Genomic DNA, 16917 nt, shown 5'->3' with positions numbered 1-16917 from the left:
GGGGGGACATTACATGAGACGTGGGTAAGTCGTCCCTGCATTCTTAAGCCCGAAGGAAATTACATTATAACAGTAAACTCTATCACAAGTGATAAAAAAGGTTTTTTTTACGTCTGCAGAAAGCATTTTAATCTGGTGATACCCAGAGAATACGTCGAAAAAGCTTGGGACTGAATGACCGACCCCTGAATCTACTAGTGTATCAATCCTTGGTAGCGGATATGTCTTTCATGGAGGTAGAGTTCAGGTTGGTGAAGTTCACGCACATCCTCCATTTTCCGTTAGCCATCAGCACCATCACCACATTGAAGACCTAGCTGGGGCACTGCACTTCTCAAACGTATCACGCCTTTTTCAGCTTTCGTACCTCTCGGATGGCTCCCGCCAATGTCATGACCAAGCTTCTAATCTTCTGCTTCATGGGCCAAACCGATGGATCAACATTCAATCTATGGCAGACAACGTAGATCAGCACACCTAACATTTCAGCGGCCATCCATGATTTGCTTGGAGGGTCTAAACCAACAGCTCCCTATGTCCTGCATCAAAACTTTCACTTATTTAAAACATTTACCTAGCTCCCCCTCGACAACTGAGACTTCAGGGATGGTCTCATTGGCCTAGCTCACATTCCCTAGCATTTTGGATGTCCAAAGGATCATGTTCCACGTTGCTTATGGTTTGCAAGTAGCAAACTCGGGACTGTTCCAGGTAACCCTTGACAGTGATGATTTCTCCGTCTCCAGAAAACTTGACAGCAACATCATACGTAGAGACCACTGCCCTGAAATCATTCAGAAGCGATCAACCAAATATAGCAGTATGTGTCAAGGGGAATCCATCACGAAGAAATCCTCCGTTGGTGTAAACTGTTTTTCATTTTCCCTCTCTTCAACCGACATCCCTTCAAACACCTCATTGGGAGACCACAACCCACGCAACAACCTGAACAAACATTCTTTCTCCTCTGACAGGAACACTCACCTCCGATGGGTGCCCTGTAAAGTGAATGTCAGAACGGCTTCCAGCCTGCTCCGTAGCTCTCTCCTGCAACAACCCACAAGGAAACCCAAAGACCTGACTCGCTCCTGGCGCTCCTCAATTCGTGGTATCAGCACAACCCTCTTCTTGCTCATTTCTCTTACAGAGACTTCGCTCGTCGGCTTCCGCTTTACGCCTGGTTGCGGGCCTTTGCTCGCATGTCATTCATCGCCTTGAGAAGGGCGTCCCTGACAGCAAACGATTCTCCTCCGCCATACATAATAGCAGATATGGGGAGAAGATGAAAATTCTAAGGAGTGAGAAGGAGAAGAGAAGACATAAACTTTCCTTATATCATGGCTTAATTATCATGACAAGGGCACAAAAATCTAGGAGAGTTCAATATTGCATAATAATGTCATTCAATTATTTCTTACATGTTAAAAAATTATTCTGTCCTCGTGTGCTTTGCAGCTTTCAAGGAACAAAAAAAATCGGGAAACTATACATATACACCAAAAAATATGCCAGCACAGTTTTCAAGGCAGAACGAACGACTCAGAAGGATAATGTGATTAGTCGACATTTCTGTTAGCGATTGACGAATTAATGCTACCGAAGGAGATGTTTAGAACGATCGATCGTAAGAACGTGCTAGAGTATTTCCCACTGAAAGACGATCGACCTTAAAGCTGATCGGTAGATTGTTACATTTCGGGTCAAATATCGATGGAGTTAAGGGGAGGCCAACGACCAATGAACCTCTCGTCGACAGACATCAATCCGTCAGTCGTATTATATTCAAATATCTTTGTAATTACTAAAAAACCCCCTGAAAAGTAATGATAAGGGGATCTACTTATGATTTTGTAATATTGAGGTCCATCCTTATAAATAGAGGGCCCATGCCATGAATAAAGTTTACACATTCATGTGATTCTCTACAATCTCTCATGATTTCCTCTGCACAACGTTCTATATCTTGGGTGTGTTTCTTAGAAATTTTTAGATTCAATATATATATATATATATATATATATATATATATATATGTTTGTATGTATGTATGTATGTAGATAATGTAATTTCTAGAGTTAAGTTTGGATAGTTACAATGAAAAAGTACCTCAAAACTGCCATGCAATAATACATTATTATGGAAAACATTCAAAAGTAAATTTGATAGAAATTCAATTAGGCCATCCATTCATTCATTCATAGTTATAATGTAACTGTCTGGTTTCGTAGATTCTTATATTATGTGGTAAAGAAGTCAAAATAAGGTAAATTGAGTGTAGAAAAAAAAAACAATGCTAAGATGGCTGCATGGTTGAACTAAAGATGTATTGCGAAATGATCATAATAAATGTACAATATGAGTATCCTCTATTGAAATTTAGGTGATGAAAGATAGTTTGGGCATATAAAACAAAGAGCATATGGTAACTCCGAAAGAAAAAAAAGTTTGAACAAAAAAAAAAGTATGGATAAAGGTTATGCCAAAATGATTTGCGGATAAATTTAACATTTAATGTAGCGTCCATTAAGTAAAAAATAAAGTATTAAAATTTAAACAGCTAAGATGATGATGAAGATAATAACCATAACACTACAAAAAACTTTCTACCAGAGATGGCAAGACGATATATGGTGAAAAAAACGAAGTGGATAAATCTGACTATGAAAAGCTAAGTCAAAGATATACTCATTTATCAAAATAAAGTTAAACAATGGTAGAAAAATATTTACATGCAACCGCTTTTACAATGGAGTGAATAATGAGATCAAAAGTATAGTATTGAAGAAAATATGTACGAATATGAATTGTTAAATGGTGTGTGATGATCAATGTAATTTGCCATATCTTGGCCATGGCCTATTTCCTAGTAGAAACATATGAGGGCTCATATGGCTGCTTGTAGATAGAAAACATATTTTAGAAAAATAATTCTTTCATTTTCACTCATTTTGAGTGAAAAAAGTGGCATTATAATTTTTGAGAAAGAGTTTCGAGAAAATTTGAGGAGTTTGAAATCAACAATAATGTATAACTATATGCAAGCAAATTCTAGATTTACTAAACGATATCATTTTTCAAAACATAATTTCTAACTTTAAGCAACCAAATGTCATAAAAAAAATTCAAGGGGAAGAATTGAAATTACCTTTCCAGTTATCTTTCTATACATGTTAAGCACATCCATGACAGTTGACTCGAAATGTGAGGTAGCATCGTAACTCTACATGCAGAAAAATACATGTGAATGAATCTTTCTCATCTATTAAAACATTAATAAATAACTACTGAGGCATACCGTTGAGATGAAGCAATTATCCAGTGAAGATTCATTAACCGGCTCAAATCTATCATAGGTATCAAAAAATAGCTCATCCACGGGACCGAGAAGATCAATTCCAAGTTTCAGTTCAATCTCGGGATGATCCGTTTCAGCTTCAGTTGAAACAAAAGCGATGAACTTCCCTTTTGGGGCAATATTATGAGTATAAGAACAACAGAAAAGGTACCTGTTCAACCAGATGCGCATTGCTTAGATTACCCCACTAGTAGAAAGAGTTGGAACGACATATTAAAAACTTGTAATATGGATAGCAAACTCCTTGCAAACTCGGGAACATAGGCGAGAGTGACTTAAAAGAAATCAATTATTTGGGTTTTTAAAACTCACATATCAGACTTGCGCCCAAGCTGCTTCTGGGGCAGTATAACCTGCACTGAATGAGAGTCATTTGTATTTGGAATAGGATGGCTCATAAAAGCGATTGCTCTTGCAACCTTGCCAATCTTCCTGACCTGAAAACAGTCTGTAGAAGTTTAAAATGAAGGATGAAAGAAATTCAAAAACACACACAACAGTTGATATATTGAATATTAATATTGTATGAACATTTTTAGCTTAAATACATTCAAAGAAACACTGACAACATCTTGATCAGTTAGTTTTGATAGAACATCAACGAAAAAGTGCCCAAGTTTTATTAACCTTGTCCTAGAAAGAGGACGTCAAAGGTTTAAGTCCCATCAATAACAAAATAAAAAACCTACTGCACACAAAAAAAGAGTTTGAAACAATAGTTCAAATGAAAGAAGTAAACTTTACCCTGTTTGGCAGGTAAGAAGGATCACAAACAAGCTTCTTACATCTAGCAGTTTCACCTTCTGATGTCACACCACAAACTTTGCCTTCCTCATCAAACTCTACCTGCCAATGAAAAGATGCAAATCTCCAAATGAGCATTTAGTAAATTGATAGAAAAAGCTGCCTAAAATCATAAAATCAAAGAAGTATCTGAAAGAAAGACTGAAAACATAATCATAATCAAATGACATGGTGCCTTTACCTTGCAATCTGGCTTGTTCAACATGTACGTGCCACCATAAACAGCACTAAGACGTGCAAAAGCCTGTTGTTCCGGAAAACAATCACAAACTAGTTAATGAAAAATATATGTAAAAAAAAAACAAAAAACGCACCATTAAGCAATGACTTACCTGTGGAAGCTCCCCCAAGCCATATAAAGGATAAATATATGGTGATCCTCCTTGAAAACGAGCTAAGGATTCTGCATAAAGCTGTGCGGAGGTCAATACTTTGTATAAACCAAACATGATGTACATATAAAAGAAAACAGCACTCCAGCTAATTTACAATGTAGGAATGCCCAGTCTTCCGTTTAGAAGATTGAGCATATTCACAGTACTTGATGCATGGGAGCATCGTATGCTGGTATGATCAAGACTGCTGGGTAATACTTAATGTAGAATGATTTGAATTAGTGAGAAAGGTACTATCACTTTGACGATGAGTTAAATTCCTGGTTAAGTTACATAAAGCTTTTGAATATCATAACTACTTCAGGTTCGGTTAACTGAGCAAAACATTTGGACCAATTACTCAATGATGAGGTACATTGAAAAGGGGGCCTACTCAATGGCATACATCAATTGCCTTTTTTTAGTATCCTATTTGAGTAAAAAGAACTTGGTTTGAAAGCATCCAATTAGTTTTCAATTCACATTTTAAGCATTGTGCATGATTCTTCTACTAGAAAGAGCTCAGACAAGCTAGTGCTTTGAATAAGATCTTTAGACAGTGAAAGGCAAAGAGAGAAGAAGGTTCCTCCATAGCTACCCAAGCATTTAAACCCCACCACAGCCTCCTATTGAGTTTGATTTCATCGCTTGATTTGATGCTTTCAAATGATAATTTTGAAGCCTTAGATATATGGTTCATCCTTCTTAGGCGATTTCCCCCTTCAACAATTGGTAGAAGAGTTTCCAAAATGTAAAAGGGGATAAGAACTCATCGTTCCTATAAAAGCTCAACCAATTTACATAAAACAAGAGACCTTTTTGAAAAATTTACACGAGAGAAGAGCCCACTTTCAAAGAAAGGGAAATTGAACCCAAAAACACATATTCTGTGTAAGCTATTATGATGCATGCCAATTCAAGGTAGTGTGCCAGTTCAAGGTAGTGCGGCCGCATCTCGCTTGGCCATCCGCCTGGTCACTGAACACAAACAAGGTAGCAATCTTTCTCAAAATCGGCTCGGCTCTAATGAGGCAATATTTGATGCCAACCTAAACATTGATTACGTTTAACAAGATAAGGAGGCCTACTAGGTAAAAATTAAAGTTAGCTAAAAATCCTTTGACAACCCTATAATCTAGAAATGTCTTTGTGTTGGCAATAGCCACATTGATAAAGTCCTCAACACAATTGGTACGGGTAATGTAATTGTGTCTCAATAAGCTTACTTTATGAATTATTAATATATGCTTACTACTTTTGAAAGACATTTCAAAGCATTAAGCGAATGAAAAGGTTTGCTCACTTGTTGGAGGACAATGATCAAAAGCTAGAGGTTAGGGTTGATTTTCCAAAAGCCTACCGTTCTTGCTAAGTTGGCCCAACATTGAAAAAAGGCAGAGCTCTAGGTAGTCTGGGATGCTGAATTAAAAGAGTATGAGAGAGAAAGGTAGGCACATCTCCCCAATTTTATATTATTTCATAGTATATTATACTATTTAGAAAAAAGGGTCAGGAAGGGAAACAACACTGTCCAGAAGCATGGAAAACTGCCACAAAACGACATCCCTTAAATTAATTAAGAGCACCTGACATTTGATAGTATCAGAGATGAATGAAAACTTGAATCTAATGAGATACCCCAGTGGTGACAAGTCAGAAAGTAATGATGCATCTTGAAAAGGAACATCAAATTACAGCCCGGACTAAAAAAAAATACATGAATAAAACTAAATCATGGGCACATGTCATTTGTTATTTTCTATTTACGAGTATGTTTGCTCTGACTAATTTTTGGATCTTTATAATAAAACCATTTCAGCAAAATCCATGATAATAAGCACCTTAAAAATGTTAATCAAGAAACATAACTAAGAAAATTTTCCAAGATACCCAATATATAAAACTAATTATCAAATGATATAGATTCCTAAACATAAATGATAATTCATAAATGAAGAATGATATTGCATGGTATGTTCAGATGAAATAGCTGTGATAGGTAAGACTAAATTTAAAGTTAAAATTACATATTAGGGAGCATAAAACTTATAGAATAAAGCCCAAAGTATATGATAAGCAACTTCTCTAAAATTCAAGTAACGATTATTCAAAGTGATATCTAAAATGAAAAAATATAGCCTCATAGATCAATCATAAAAAGACCATAATCTAGATTTGAATGTAGCTAATAAAGTCAAAATTGGGTATCTAGAATGGATACGTTTGCCAATTATATAATGTGAATGGGAAACAATCAGAAACTTAAAGTTGATAAAAATAGACTATCTACCCTATCTTGGTCTAAGTATTCACAAAAAGGTGAAACTAAGTTGGTTATTGCAATAATTGGAATATTAAGATCAATGTATGGACAAACTAAATGATAAAGTCAAAACATATTTATAATAGAGCATACAAGAATAAAACTTGTTAAAGGTAAATATTATGGCAGAAAGAATTTCATGGTTTATGCATGTAAAATGAAGAGTAGATGATGCGTGGATAAATTTAAATTGAATTAGAAGCAAAGGGGCAACTCAAGTGTAACATTGATAGATTTTTGTTCAAAAAAAAATTCCTGTAAATTAAACTTAACAAATGCAAAGGATTGCTAAAGAAGATAACAGATATTTGTTCTAAGGATAATGATCATAACAATGATCCTATAAAATAACATGATAGGAAAATACAATATATAAGAATCGCATCTCATTTGTAGGCCCATATAAAGGATCAAAACGCATACACACGTTATCACTGATGCAAGGCTTCCTAAACTTCGCTCTTGCCAATGGAAAAATCCAAGTTAATATTAGCTTAATATTGAAAAAAGTAAGCTGATCCTGATTAAGTTTTGATCATGCAGGTCCATATATATATATATATATATATATATATATACACACACACACACACACACACAAACACACACACATGTACATGTATACGTATACATGCGCATGAGTGTGTGTGTGCGTTGTCCTTGTTTAATGACTTAAAACACTTTTTTTTAACTCTAAATCAGGTAACTAATTCAAATCAATTCAAAATATAATATTGATACAAATATGGATTCCGGCCACAACAACCTTCTACCCTCCATGTTAAAGTTTCCAAATTTCACATGCAAGTATTAGGAGACTATAATTTCTAACGAAATGGTACTTAAAATAATGGTCACAAAGAGTTTTAAAATTTCTTTATAAAATTAAGAAAAATTTACATATAACACTCAATTCCCATGTATTTACATATCTAACACCTAAACTTCAATTTTAAATATGTCACCATACCTATGCATGAAAAGACATTTCACTTTCTAAAAGTTAAAATAGTAGTTTTTTTTTTTAATTTATGTGAGATGAGAGATTTGGGTGGTATAAATGTAAAAAGTCAAGTTTATGATGTTGGATATGTAAATACATAGGAGCTAAGCTAAAATTAAACATTGACATGGAATTTAGATATAAAAACTTAACAGGTGATGGAGAAGACGTTTAAGAGCACACCAAAATTATATGAGAGTGCCGATGAAAAGAAATAAGCCAATGATGATCAATGATACTGCACCAACTATTTCGCATAAAGTTGTGAAGATGAGGACGACGAGGGATTTAAGGATAAAGTTTCAAATAAAATATGGAAAGGGCATGAAGGGCAATGGCATTATAGGTGAAAAACATCTCAATTGAAGTAGCACACAATTTGCAATGACAACAATACATACAAACCGGAGCCACTTATGTAACATGCATTAGAAGGAAAGAATAAACTAGCACATCACAACCTTTTAGCTGCCAAAAAGATTCTCAATTGCTCCTAAAAAATTAATTACAATTTCTAAAATACACAGTTTAAAATATTTCAACTAGCACTTTCACGTTGTAAAAGCTAAATGAAAGGCATCAAACCGGCAGTTTCAGTTTCGTCATAGGGAAACTAGACTTCTACTCATGTGGAATGTTCCATACATGTATCTTAAACATATCCAATTGTAAACAAAACTTTGTAGTGTTGAAGTATTGGGTGACACTTAGCTCTCGTTGACAAAGGTCATGAAGCTTGATTTCAATCTCAAACAACTATGCAATGTTCTCAACACTAAAAAATGTTTCTTTTGCAGCTTCCCAAATTTTTTTAGAAGTTTTGTATTGCAAAAAGTTTTCTTCCGCTTTAGTGTTCATTGAGTTGAGTAACCAAGACATAACCATATAGTCTCAATTCTTCTAGGTAAGGCTGTTCCTCTTTCTCTTTACCACAAATATACAAAAACACGGATTAGAACTATGAAAGATAGTTATGGCCATTGAGTTTATGATTTGTGATAAAATTAAAAAGTTCAAGAGTCGTCTGGACAGGATTCCATCTTCAAAGTAAAACTTGATGTCTTCATCTTGTACTTTGCCATCATCCTGAAGCGTATTTAGGGCTGCTTCTACTTTCTAGTCTGAAATTGATTGCATCTTTTGCTGCTATTGTTGCTTCTATTTCTACTATTTGTTGCTAGTGATGTCACTGCTTCTGCCGCTGCTAGTAAAGGATATTTCTGCCGTAGGAGGAGCTGCTGGAAGAGGATATTGGGCTGCAAAGAGAATACAGTCGTAGAAGGGGGGAGATTTTCTGTAATAGGAAAAAACTTTGGAAGAGCCTATAGGGAGAAAATCCGGCTGAAGAAGTTCTGACTGCCCTGCAGGGAAGGAGGTCTAGTGCTGGAAAGAGGTTTGGCAATGGCAGGAAGGGCCGCCTGATGCTAGAAGGTAGTCTGGCTCTGGCAGGAAGGAGTTTCTGCTCTGGCAAGAAGGGAGTTCGGAATTGAAGGAGTTTTTGAACCTAGCAGGAAGTAGTCTCAGCTATGGGAAGGAGTTTCGACAGCTCTAGAAGGCGGTTCAGTAGCTCGGGGAGGGGTCTGTCAAGCACAATTTACTTGGGAAGGAAAAATACTTATTTAGTTATTCACAAATAGGGTACATATATATAGGGAAGCCAATCTCTGCTTATTTACAAACTTACCAAATATATACAACCTAAATTAGAAAAGGAAATAATTCTCAAATAAAAAATAGAATAACATAAAATCAGAAAGTGAATAACTAATCAAATGTTTCCTAAGTTGTCCAAATTAAATCCTCCGAGATTTGGATGGCCGGCTGACCCACACGAGAGGGGGAACGTAGGAAAGAATCGGATCTTCTCAGATTTTCACAGATAAAAAATATGCATCTTTAGAATTAGGAAAGGAGTGCGATTCACTCATTCAACAAAAAAATTCATCTATAGTATAACCTAACATAAATCAAAATAACAACCAAGAATAATTCTTAGAACAGTTTTAGAAACCGATAATTGCCATAAAAAGACAATGATATTCAAGGATGTGTCATTACATAAGAAACCTAAACAGTAGAGTACTTGGTTAAAACTGTGAGGCAAAAAAGCGAAGAAGGCTGAGCGAGCTTGAGAGAAACTATTATAACAAACTAAAAATAGCCTAATTATACACTTCATGAAAAATAACAACAAAAATATCCCATGATATAACGTGGGGACAATATAAGTTAGAAGACAATCTAAACATAAAACGAATGAAGTAGCAGTAGAAACAAAACAAGACATAGCTAAACTGAAATATAATTTGATATGTTGGCAAAATTTTAGTGATGAACTTTCAAAATTAAAATGTCATTTGAAGTTAAAACAAAAAAGAAGAATTTAAGCTCATGCCGTCTAGAAATTTTTATGCATTTATAATAGAAAAAAAAACGCAAACTCACAAAACTTCCAATATATATATATCATATATGAGAATAGGGAAGCTCTATTCACATTGCAACTATCATATACAAACTCTAAATCCCTAGAATTACAAAGATTAGTTATTCAAAGTCAAATTTTATAATATAAACTAAATCTAATCCCAATTTATTCTAATATAAACCTAGGAATATTAGATTTAATATTCTATCTTGAATTATGGAGCTCTACATTGGAATCTAAAGGCCGTTGTTTGAATAGGTCTAAAACTAAATATATGGAAAATAATTTTAGTAGTAGTAGCTCCGGTGGTAGAGATGTAATTAAGGGTGATCAAATCATTAGAAAGTGTGAACGTTTTAGATATCTCAGGTCTATTGTTCAAAGTGACGGTGATATAGATGAGGATACTATTAGTAGAACTAAAGTTGGATGATTGATGTCGAAGAATACATCGGGCCTATTGTGTTATAGAAAAGTACCACTTGGACTTAAAAGAAAAATTTTATAAGATGGTGGTGAGACATGTAATGCTCTATGATGTAGAATGTTGGCCTTTAAAAGAGAAAAGCATAAAACAAAGTTAAGTGTTGTTGAGATGAAAATGCTTGGGTGAATGAGTGGCTTAGCACTTAGAGACAAAATACAAAATGAATATATATGTGATAAGGTTGGTGTAGCTCCAGTGAAGGTTGGTGTAGCTCGTGTAGCTCCAGTGACGGACAAGATTAGAGAGGGTTGTCTTAGATTGTTTGGTCACAGTAAGTGTCGACCATCTGATGATCCAGTTAGGAGATTAGATGTTTTAGATTTGACTTATGTTAAGAAAGGCAGAGACCTAAAAAGACTTGGGTACATTGAATAAAAAATGATTGTAATATATTAGAATTAAATGAAAAAAATGACACTCAATAAGAAGCAATAGAGAAAAAAGATTTATGAAGATGACCCTACATTGTGGGACAAAGGCTTATTATTTTTGTTGTTATTGATAAACCTAGGAATACTTATATCATAATACATTAATAAAAAAAATTTGGCATGTGAAGTGCAATGACGGAAGTGATATTGCAATGATGTGGGGGGTGTCAATGGTGAAGACAATGGATTGAATGGAGAGAAGCATTGCAAGCCACCAAACATCTAATATCAAGAAGATATTATACTAAAATGTGATGGAGGGTTGAAAAAGAATAGAATTTGGTTTTAGGATTGACAGACATGAGATTGGAAGAAAAGTATATAGAAGAGGAATCGAAATCAATTGGGAGATGTGATTATAAGAACTATCTTTGATTCAATTCATTCTATAATTATCAAATATAAATCTTGCATTCGGATTAAAAAAAAAGAGTAAAAGATAGGTTCCCAACAAAATATTAATTATTCAAATTCAAATTTAATATAATCCTAAATCTAATCTAAAATTATTCAAAGATATATTTATCCAAAGAGGATAAATTATTCTAATAAAATGAATGAACAAATCATAATAACTAATTTGAATGAAATAACCTATAAAATTTTGCAAATAAATTTAAATAAAATATTTTATGTTGCATGAGAGAGACACGTAGAGAGAGAATTATTGTCCGAGCACAACCATATCCTCCATATGCAAAGTTGGTCCAACCCACACATAGAGGCATGCAATTTTTATGATTTGCATGCTTAACCTATTATTTGCAAAGCTCCTAACATTTTTTTTATTGAGAAAAAAAAAGCTAATTTAAACACTATTATGCTTGGTCAATGTATGAATGATTTTCATGTCAACTAATCTACATATGTTTTAAGCAATTTAAACACTAAGAAATCATACCTTCATTCTCATCACAGTATCTAGAGCTGGTTCATCCAGATAGTAATCATCTCTGTGCAGTGCTAATGCATGACCGATAGAGTCCACGGTATTGTCATCCAGGCCATATTTTCTATGCATGAAAAAATAACCTCATGTTTTTTGAGATGGATGAATAATGAAATATGAACACGAATAAAGTTCATTCCTAATTTCTGCAAAATTTATCGATCAATTCAGTTCAAGAAAAAGCACATGCAATTCAGAACAATAAAGGTTATCAAGCCTCGCCTACTAAATAGTTGGTATATTTGCATCAATGTTAGATTAAAAAAAAACATCCAATCAATAAAAGAGCAATTAAACTTCTTAACATGTTATAAACAAGGCTTATCCCTCCTAAAATGAGCAAACATATATTGTCTGTTATAAAAGTTTAATTGTTTGTGACAAAAAGATTCTTCAAAGGTTATCATATATACCATTCGATGCACCATTGCTCAAATTTAGAAGTAAATTTCCAAAGATTACAGGTTTTCTTTCATCAAAGTAGAATTAATAATCACCAATCAACATTTTCTAAAATAAGCACGTAATTTTTTTATTTAAGTAGAGCTATATATGAGATGGGGAAGGTTAGTAGTTGATTTTAAAACATCCTAATAACTAATTTTTAAGTGGCGAACATAATAATTTTATATGCCAAAAATATATGTAAAATAAAGATTAATTGTGATTGTCAACGATTACATCTCGAAAAAATCCAACTGAGACTCGAGCTTAGCTCAAAGTCATTCAATTCATCCTAGAGATTGAACAAATCTTAAATTGGGCAGGCATAGCTTATTTATTTTGATCCAAAGCTTAATCAAGTAAAAATTTGATTCAATTTTGATCGTTTTTTGTAATGTTACAAAAACTTAGTCATTCAACCTATAAACAAACAACCATGCATAAACATGAACAATTCTATCGATGCATATAAGCATTGATATAAACATTAGTGTCTATACATAAATATATGTATGCATGCAGTCATACATACATTTCAATTCCACATATATTTGTCGATTTAGTACCAACTCAATTCAAAGTTTAATGTGAGCTGGGGTATCTCATTAGTTGGCTAGTTCATTTAAATTTAAGCATTAGTTGAGCCAAAAAAACCTGATTATAAAGTGATCCTTGATTATTGATTCAAATTCATAACCATAACCCCAATACAATGTCTACCAAACCAAACATCATTTAAGTTCATACATAGCATGCCACAATAAATGTACATGAGAGTTTCAAATTTGCAAATTGCAAAAATGATTATAGAACTATCACAAGTACTGGAAAGATTCAGTGTGGATTCTTTCTAACCTAATATTTGATATGAAGTAGCATTGACCCATCATCGTTATCATCGCCGTCCTTACCCAAACCATATAGGATCAGCTTTAAATCTCATTTTTCATTTGTTCATGCTAAGTATTGTCCTATTTTTTTTAGATGATTTTCAAAAACTTCTATTGAAGTTCTTCCATTTTTCTTCCTAATTCTCCAACACAGATTTTATCTACCCATCTAATTGGTGATTTTTCTATCTTTTATTCTATATGTTCAGACCACAAAGTTTATTTTTAATAACCACCTTCAATAGATGTCCTTTCAGTTGTATATATAAAATATTTTTTTTCTTAATCCATCTTTTTTTTAGTTTTTCCATAGATTCATCTTAATATTCTAACTTCAGTCACACAAATTAATTATCAATAACATTTTTATTGCTTAAAATTTATATTCATACAACATGATTGTCGAATTCAATTTTTATAAAATATACTTCTGAGTAAAAAAAAAAACTACTTTTTAAGCCTCCATGATATATACTCTTATAACATTAGACTCCTAAGACATTTTTCATTCTAACAACCCACCCTTAGTTTTAGAATTTACATTTTCATGCTCTAAAAATATTTATTAATAATAACGAATTCCACACCTGACAAAATAATGTTTAAAATACTTCATCTTTGTTAAATTAAATATAATACATGTATTTTTTAATTTCACTGTCCTTTTTTTCACTAATTTCAACTGTCGTATCACTAGCAAAAACCAAGTCATCTGCAAAAAGTAGATAACAAGGCATCTCGCTAATACCATTTGTAAGTATCTCCATAACCAATACAAAGGCCAATAAGCTCAATATATATAAATGATGGATTCATTTTGTAATTGAAAAAATTTTAATGACCCTAAAAGTATTTCTAACACTAGCTCGTGGCATATATATCTTTAATAACTTCAAATTACCTTTGACACACCATTTCCCTTCATTTGTCCCAAATAATTCTATTGGTACTCATCATATACATTCCTAAGATCCATAAAATTAAATATAATAGCATGCACTTTTTATCATATAGCCAATACAAGAAGTCATCGTCAAGCTATTTTGGATGGCCATTTGAATTCTTCTTTAGCAGCCGCACTTTTAATAGAATGTTGGCATCCGTCCAAACTACTTCTAACAATCAAAAGCTAAGCCTTCCTTTGCATTAACCATTTCATTTAGTTTTATCTAAAATGTTCCAGACTGTTAACAAACTGTACCATGTTTCATTTCGCCCATTTTTCCAACTAATATACAAGGTAAACTCACCGCTCCCCTACTTCTCAATTTTCTCCTCCCAAAGACCCCTCACATTTCTAACTTCTTTATTTTTATTTAATCTATAGTTGAAATCTTTTTAATATATTAAAATTTTCATAATGTAGGGTTCAGTTTTGCTTTTGGAGTCAAACATGGGTTGCCTTTAAGTAAATGTATGCTTGCCAGAAAGTCTTTTATTACTCAATAATAACGACCAAACTAAAGTAGCCATTCCACCTTAAATCATTAAATTGATTATTTTATTGTTTCCGAGATGATATTGAACGTTTAATTTTTTTGATAGATGATTTTATAATTGCAGTGATCATTACATGATAAATTATTAAATTGATTATTTTATTGTTTCCTAAATAGAACAGAAATTATTTTATGTATTCAATCATTTTATTTGACTGGTTTAAAGTTAAATGATTACTAAGTAGCATGTTAGACTCTTGAACTATGTTTAATGTCAAACACTTGTTATGTCATCTTAGCTTATATTGAAGCCAGTGCTTTTTTCCTTTTTTTTTTCTTGACACTTTTGCAGTTGAGTAATGCAATCAATATATAAGTTGTAGCCTAATTTTTTTTACATGCACTCTAAAATGCATTCTAAGATCTTTCAATCGTGATGTCTTGATGCTAATATACAAATAATTTGATACCTTTATGCAATAAAAATAATTCTATTTAATAGGAAGTGCTAAATAACTTGTATAGAAAGACACTTGGCATCTTCTCAGTCAAGAATGAAAAATACAGCATTACTATATCACAATTCAACTCTAAATTTTAAAATATATACTAAACTTTATATATACTCAAATCTTTAAATCACAACGCCTTGATTCCACTCTATCAACTCCCACTGTGTTAACCCTTCATAGTAATCACTCACTGATGATCATCATACTTCAAAATTTTTTTTTCAATAACATGCTCCCACGTCACCAGTTCCTTTAAGATCTTTGGCTACATTGCCAACATGGCCGTCTCTGGTCCACCACGCCCCTCCACATCCTCGAAGAAATTAGGTCCTCCAAGAGAAGCATATGCTACTACAAAGACAATTCAATTGAAATGCTCTCGATCCATGTCGCCATTATAGTGATCAGAAACATCATTCTATGCTACAGCTAAATGTGTCTGTCGGTCAACTTTTTTTGATGGATTGATTTAGATTTTGAAAATATGAAAAATATGAAAATAATTTTTGAAATTTAATTTAAGTATAAGAGATATATATAGTTTGAGTTTTAAAAGTAGTATGTTTTAATTTTTGAAAAATGAGACCAAGTGGATCTCATTCGTCCAATAGTTTGCATAATCGTGCCTGATACCGCGAATACTACACCCTCCCGAAAGATAAGTGTAGACCTCGGCGATAGACCCAATCCTGCAAACTAAGAGATTTGTGACATCCGTTTAGTCTGCGAACCTTTTATATATGACCGACAAGTTCCCCTATCTAATACAAAGATTAAATAGGATTTATTTTACCTGAGTTCCAAGTTCCCTATAGAGGCAAGCCCCTATAGTTAATTATATCCCAAATGACGGGAGTCACTTGAAAAAACTCTCGATAATGATCAATGGTTCTAGTCTTCAAGAATTCAAGGTTCAGGTTTTCAAGGTAGGACGTAGAAGGGCAAATGTGAGCGGCTCAAATATGAACAGTTATTTCAGGAGTCCAAAAGAAAGAAAAGATAGGGGATGTCACAGATCTTGAGGAGAACCCTCAATGACTTCCCAAACTATCCTACTGTGTGGCTGCATTTTTAGAGATGATTTTATTTAGATGTTTAGTCCTGCCAATTTTATTATTTGGGACTTACATTTGCATAATATCCGATTATGCAAATAACCCGCAGATATAAGAGGGTTTACGTTGTAACGAACAACAACCTCAGAACCTAAAGCGAATTAGGACTTCCACTGCACAATATTGTTGCACAGGTGCCTAAAGAGGGAATGTGAGGATTTACGTCGCGCTAGGCGAGCTACCTCGAAGTCCTATGGGTTGTTATTATACTAAGAAGAAATAATGTTGAAGAAGATCCTCTTGCTGCTCGATCTGAATTCCTCGCCGTGCTGCCCACAAAGTTGGCTCCAAGCTCTTGTCGTCGCGATGGCTCCAGGGTTTAAGTGTTTGAAAATTGTAGTTTATGTTTCACAGTTTTGATGT

General features: G+C 33.6%; 1 protein-coding gene across 1 annotated transcript in view; it reads right to left on the bottom strand.

The window, feature by feature from the left end:
• Positions 1-16917, bottom strand: part of LOC110022338 (guanosine nucleotide diphosphate dissociation inhibitor 2-like) — a 40514-nt gene that overhangs the window by 5741 nt on the left and 17856 nt on the right. Inside the window, exons 6-12 of the mRNA XM_020721213.1 lie at positions 12107-12218; positions 4492-4572; positions 4341-4403; positions 4100-4201; positions 3668-3792; positions 3296-3506; positions 3146-3220 (exon numbers count right to left, since the gene is read on the bottom strand). Coding sequence (XP_020576872.1) covers positions 3146-3220; positions 3296-3506; positions 3668-3792; positions 4100-4201; positions 4341-4403; positions 4492-4572; positions 12107-12218 — 769 coding nt within the window. The remainder of the gene's footprint in view (positions 1-3145; positions 3221-3295; positions 3507-3667; positions 3793-4099; positions 4202-4340; positions 4404-4491; positions 4573-12106; positions 12219-16917) is intronic.

This window comes from Phalaenopsis equestris, unplaced genomic scaffold, assembly GCF_001263595.1.
Source record: "Phalaenopsis equestris unplaced genomic scaffold, ASM126359v1 Scaffold000186, whole genome shotgun sequence".
Taxonomy (NCBI): Eukaryota; Viridiplantae; Streptophyta; class Magnoliopsida; order Asparagales; family Orchidaceae; genus Phalaenopsis; species Phalaenopsis equestris.
Note: the sequence above shows the minus strand (reverse complement) of the source record. Positions and strands in the feature narration are given on the sequence as shown.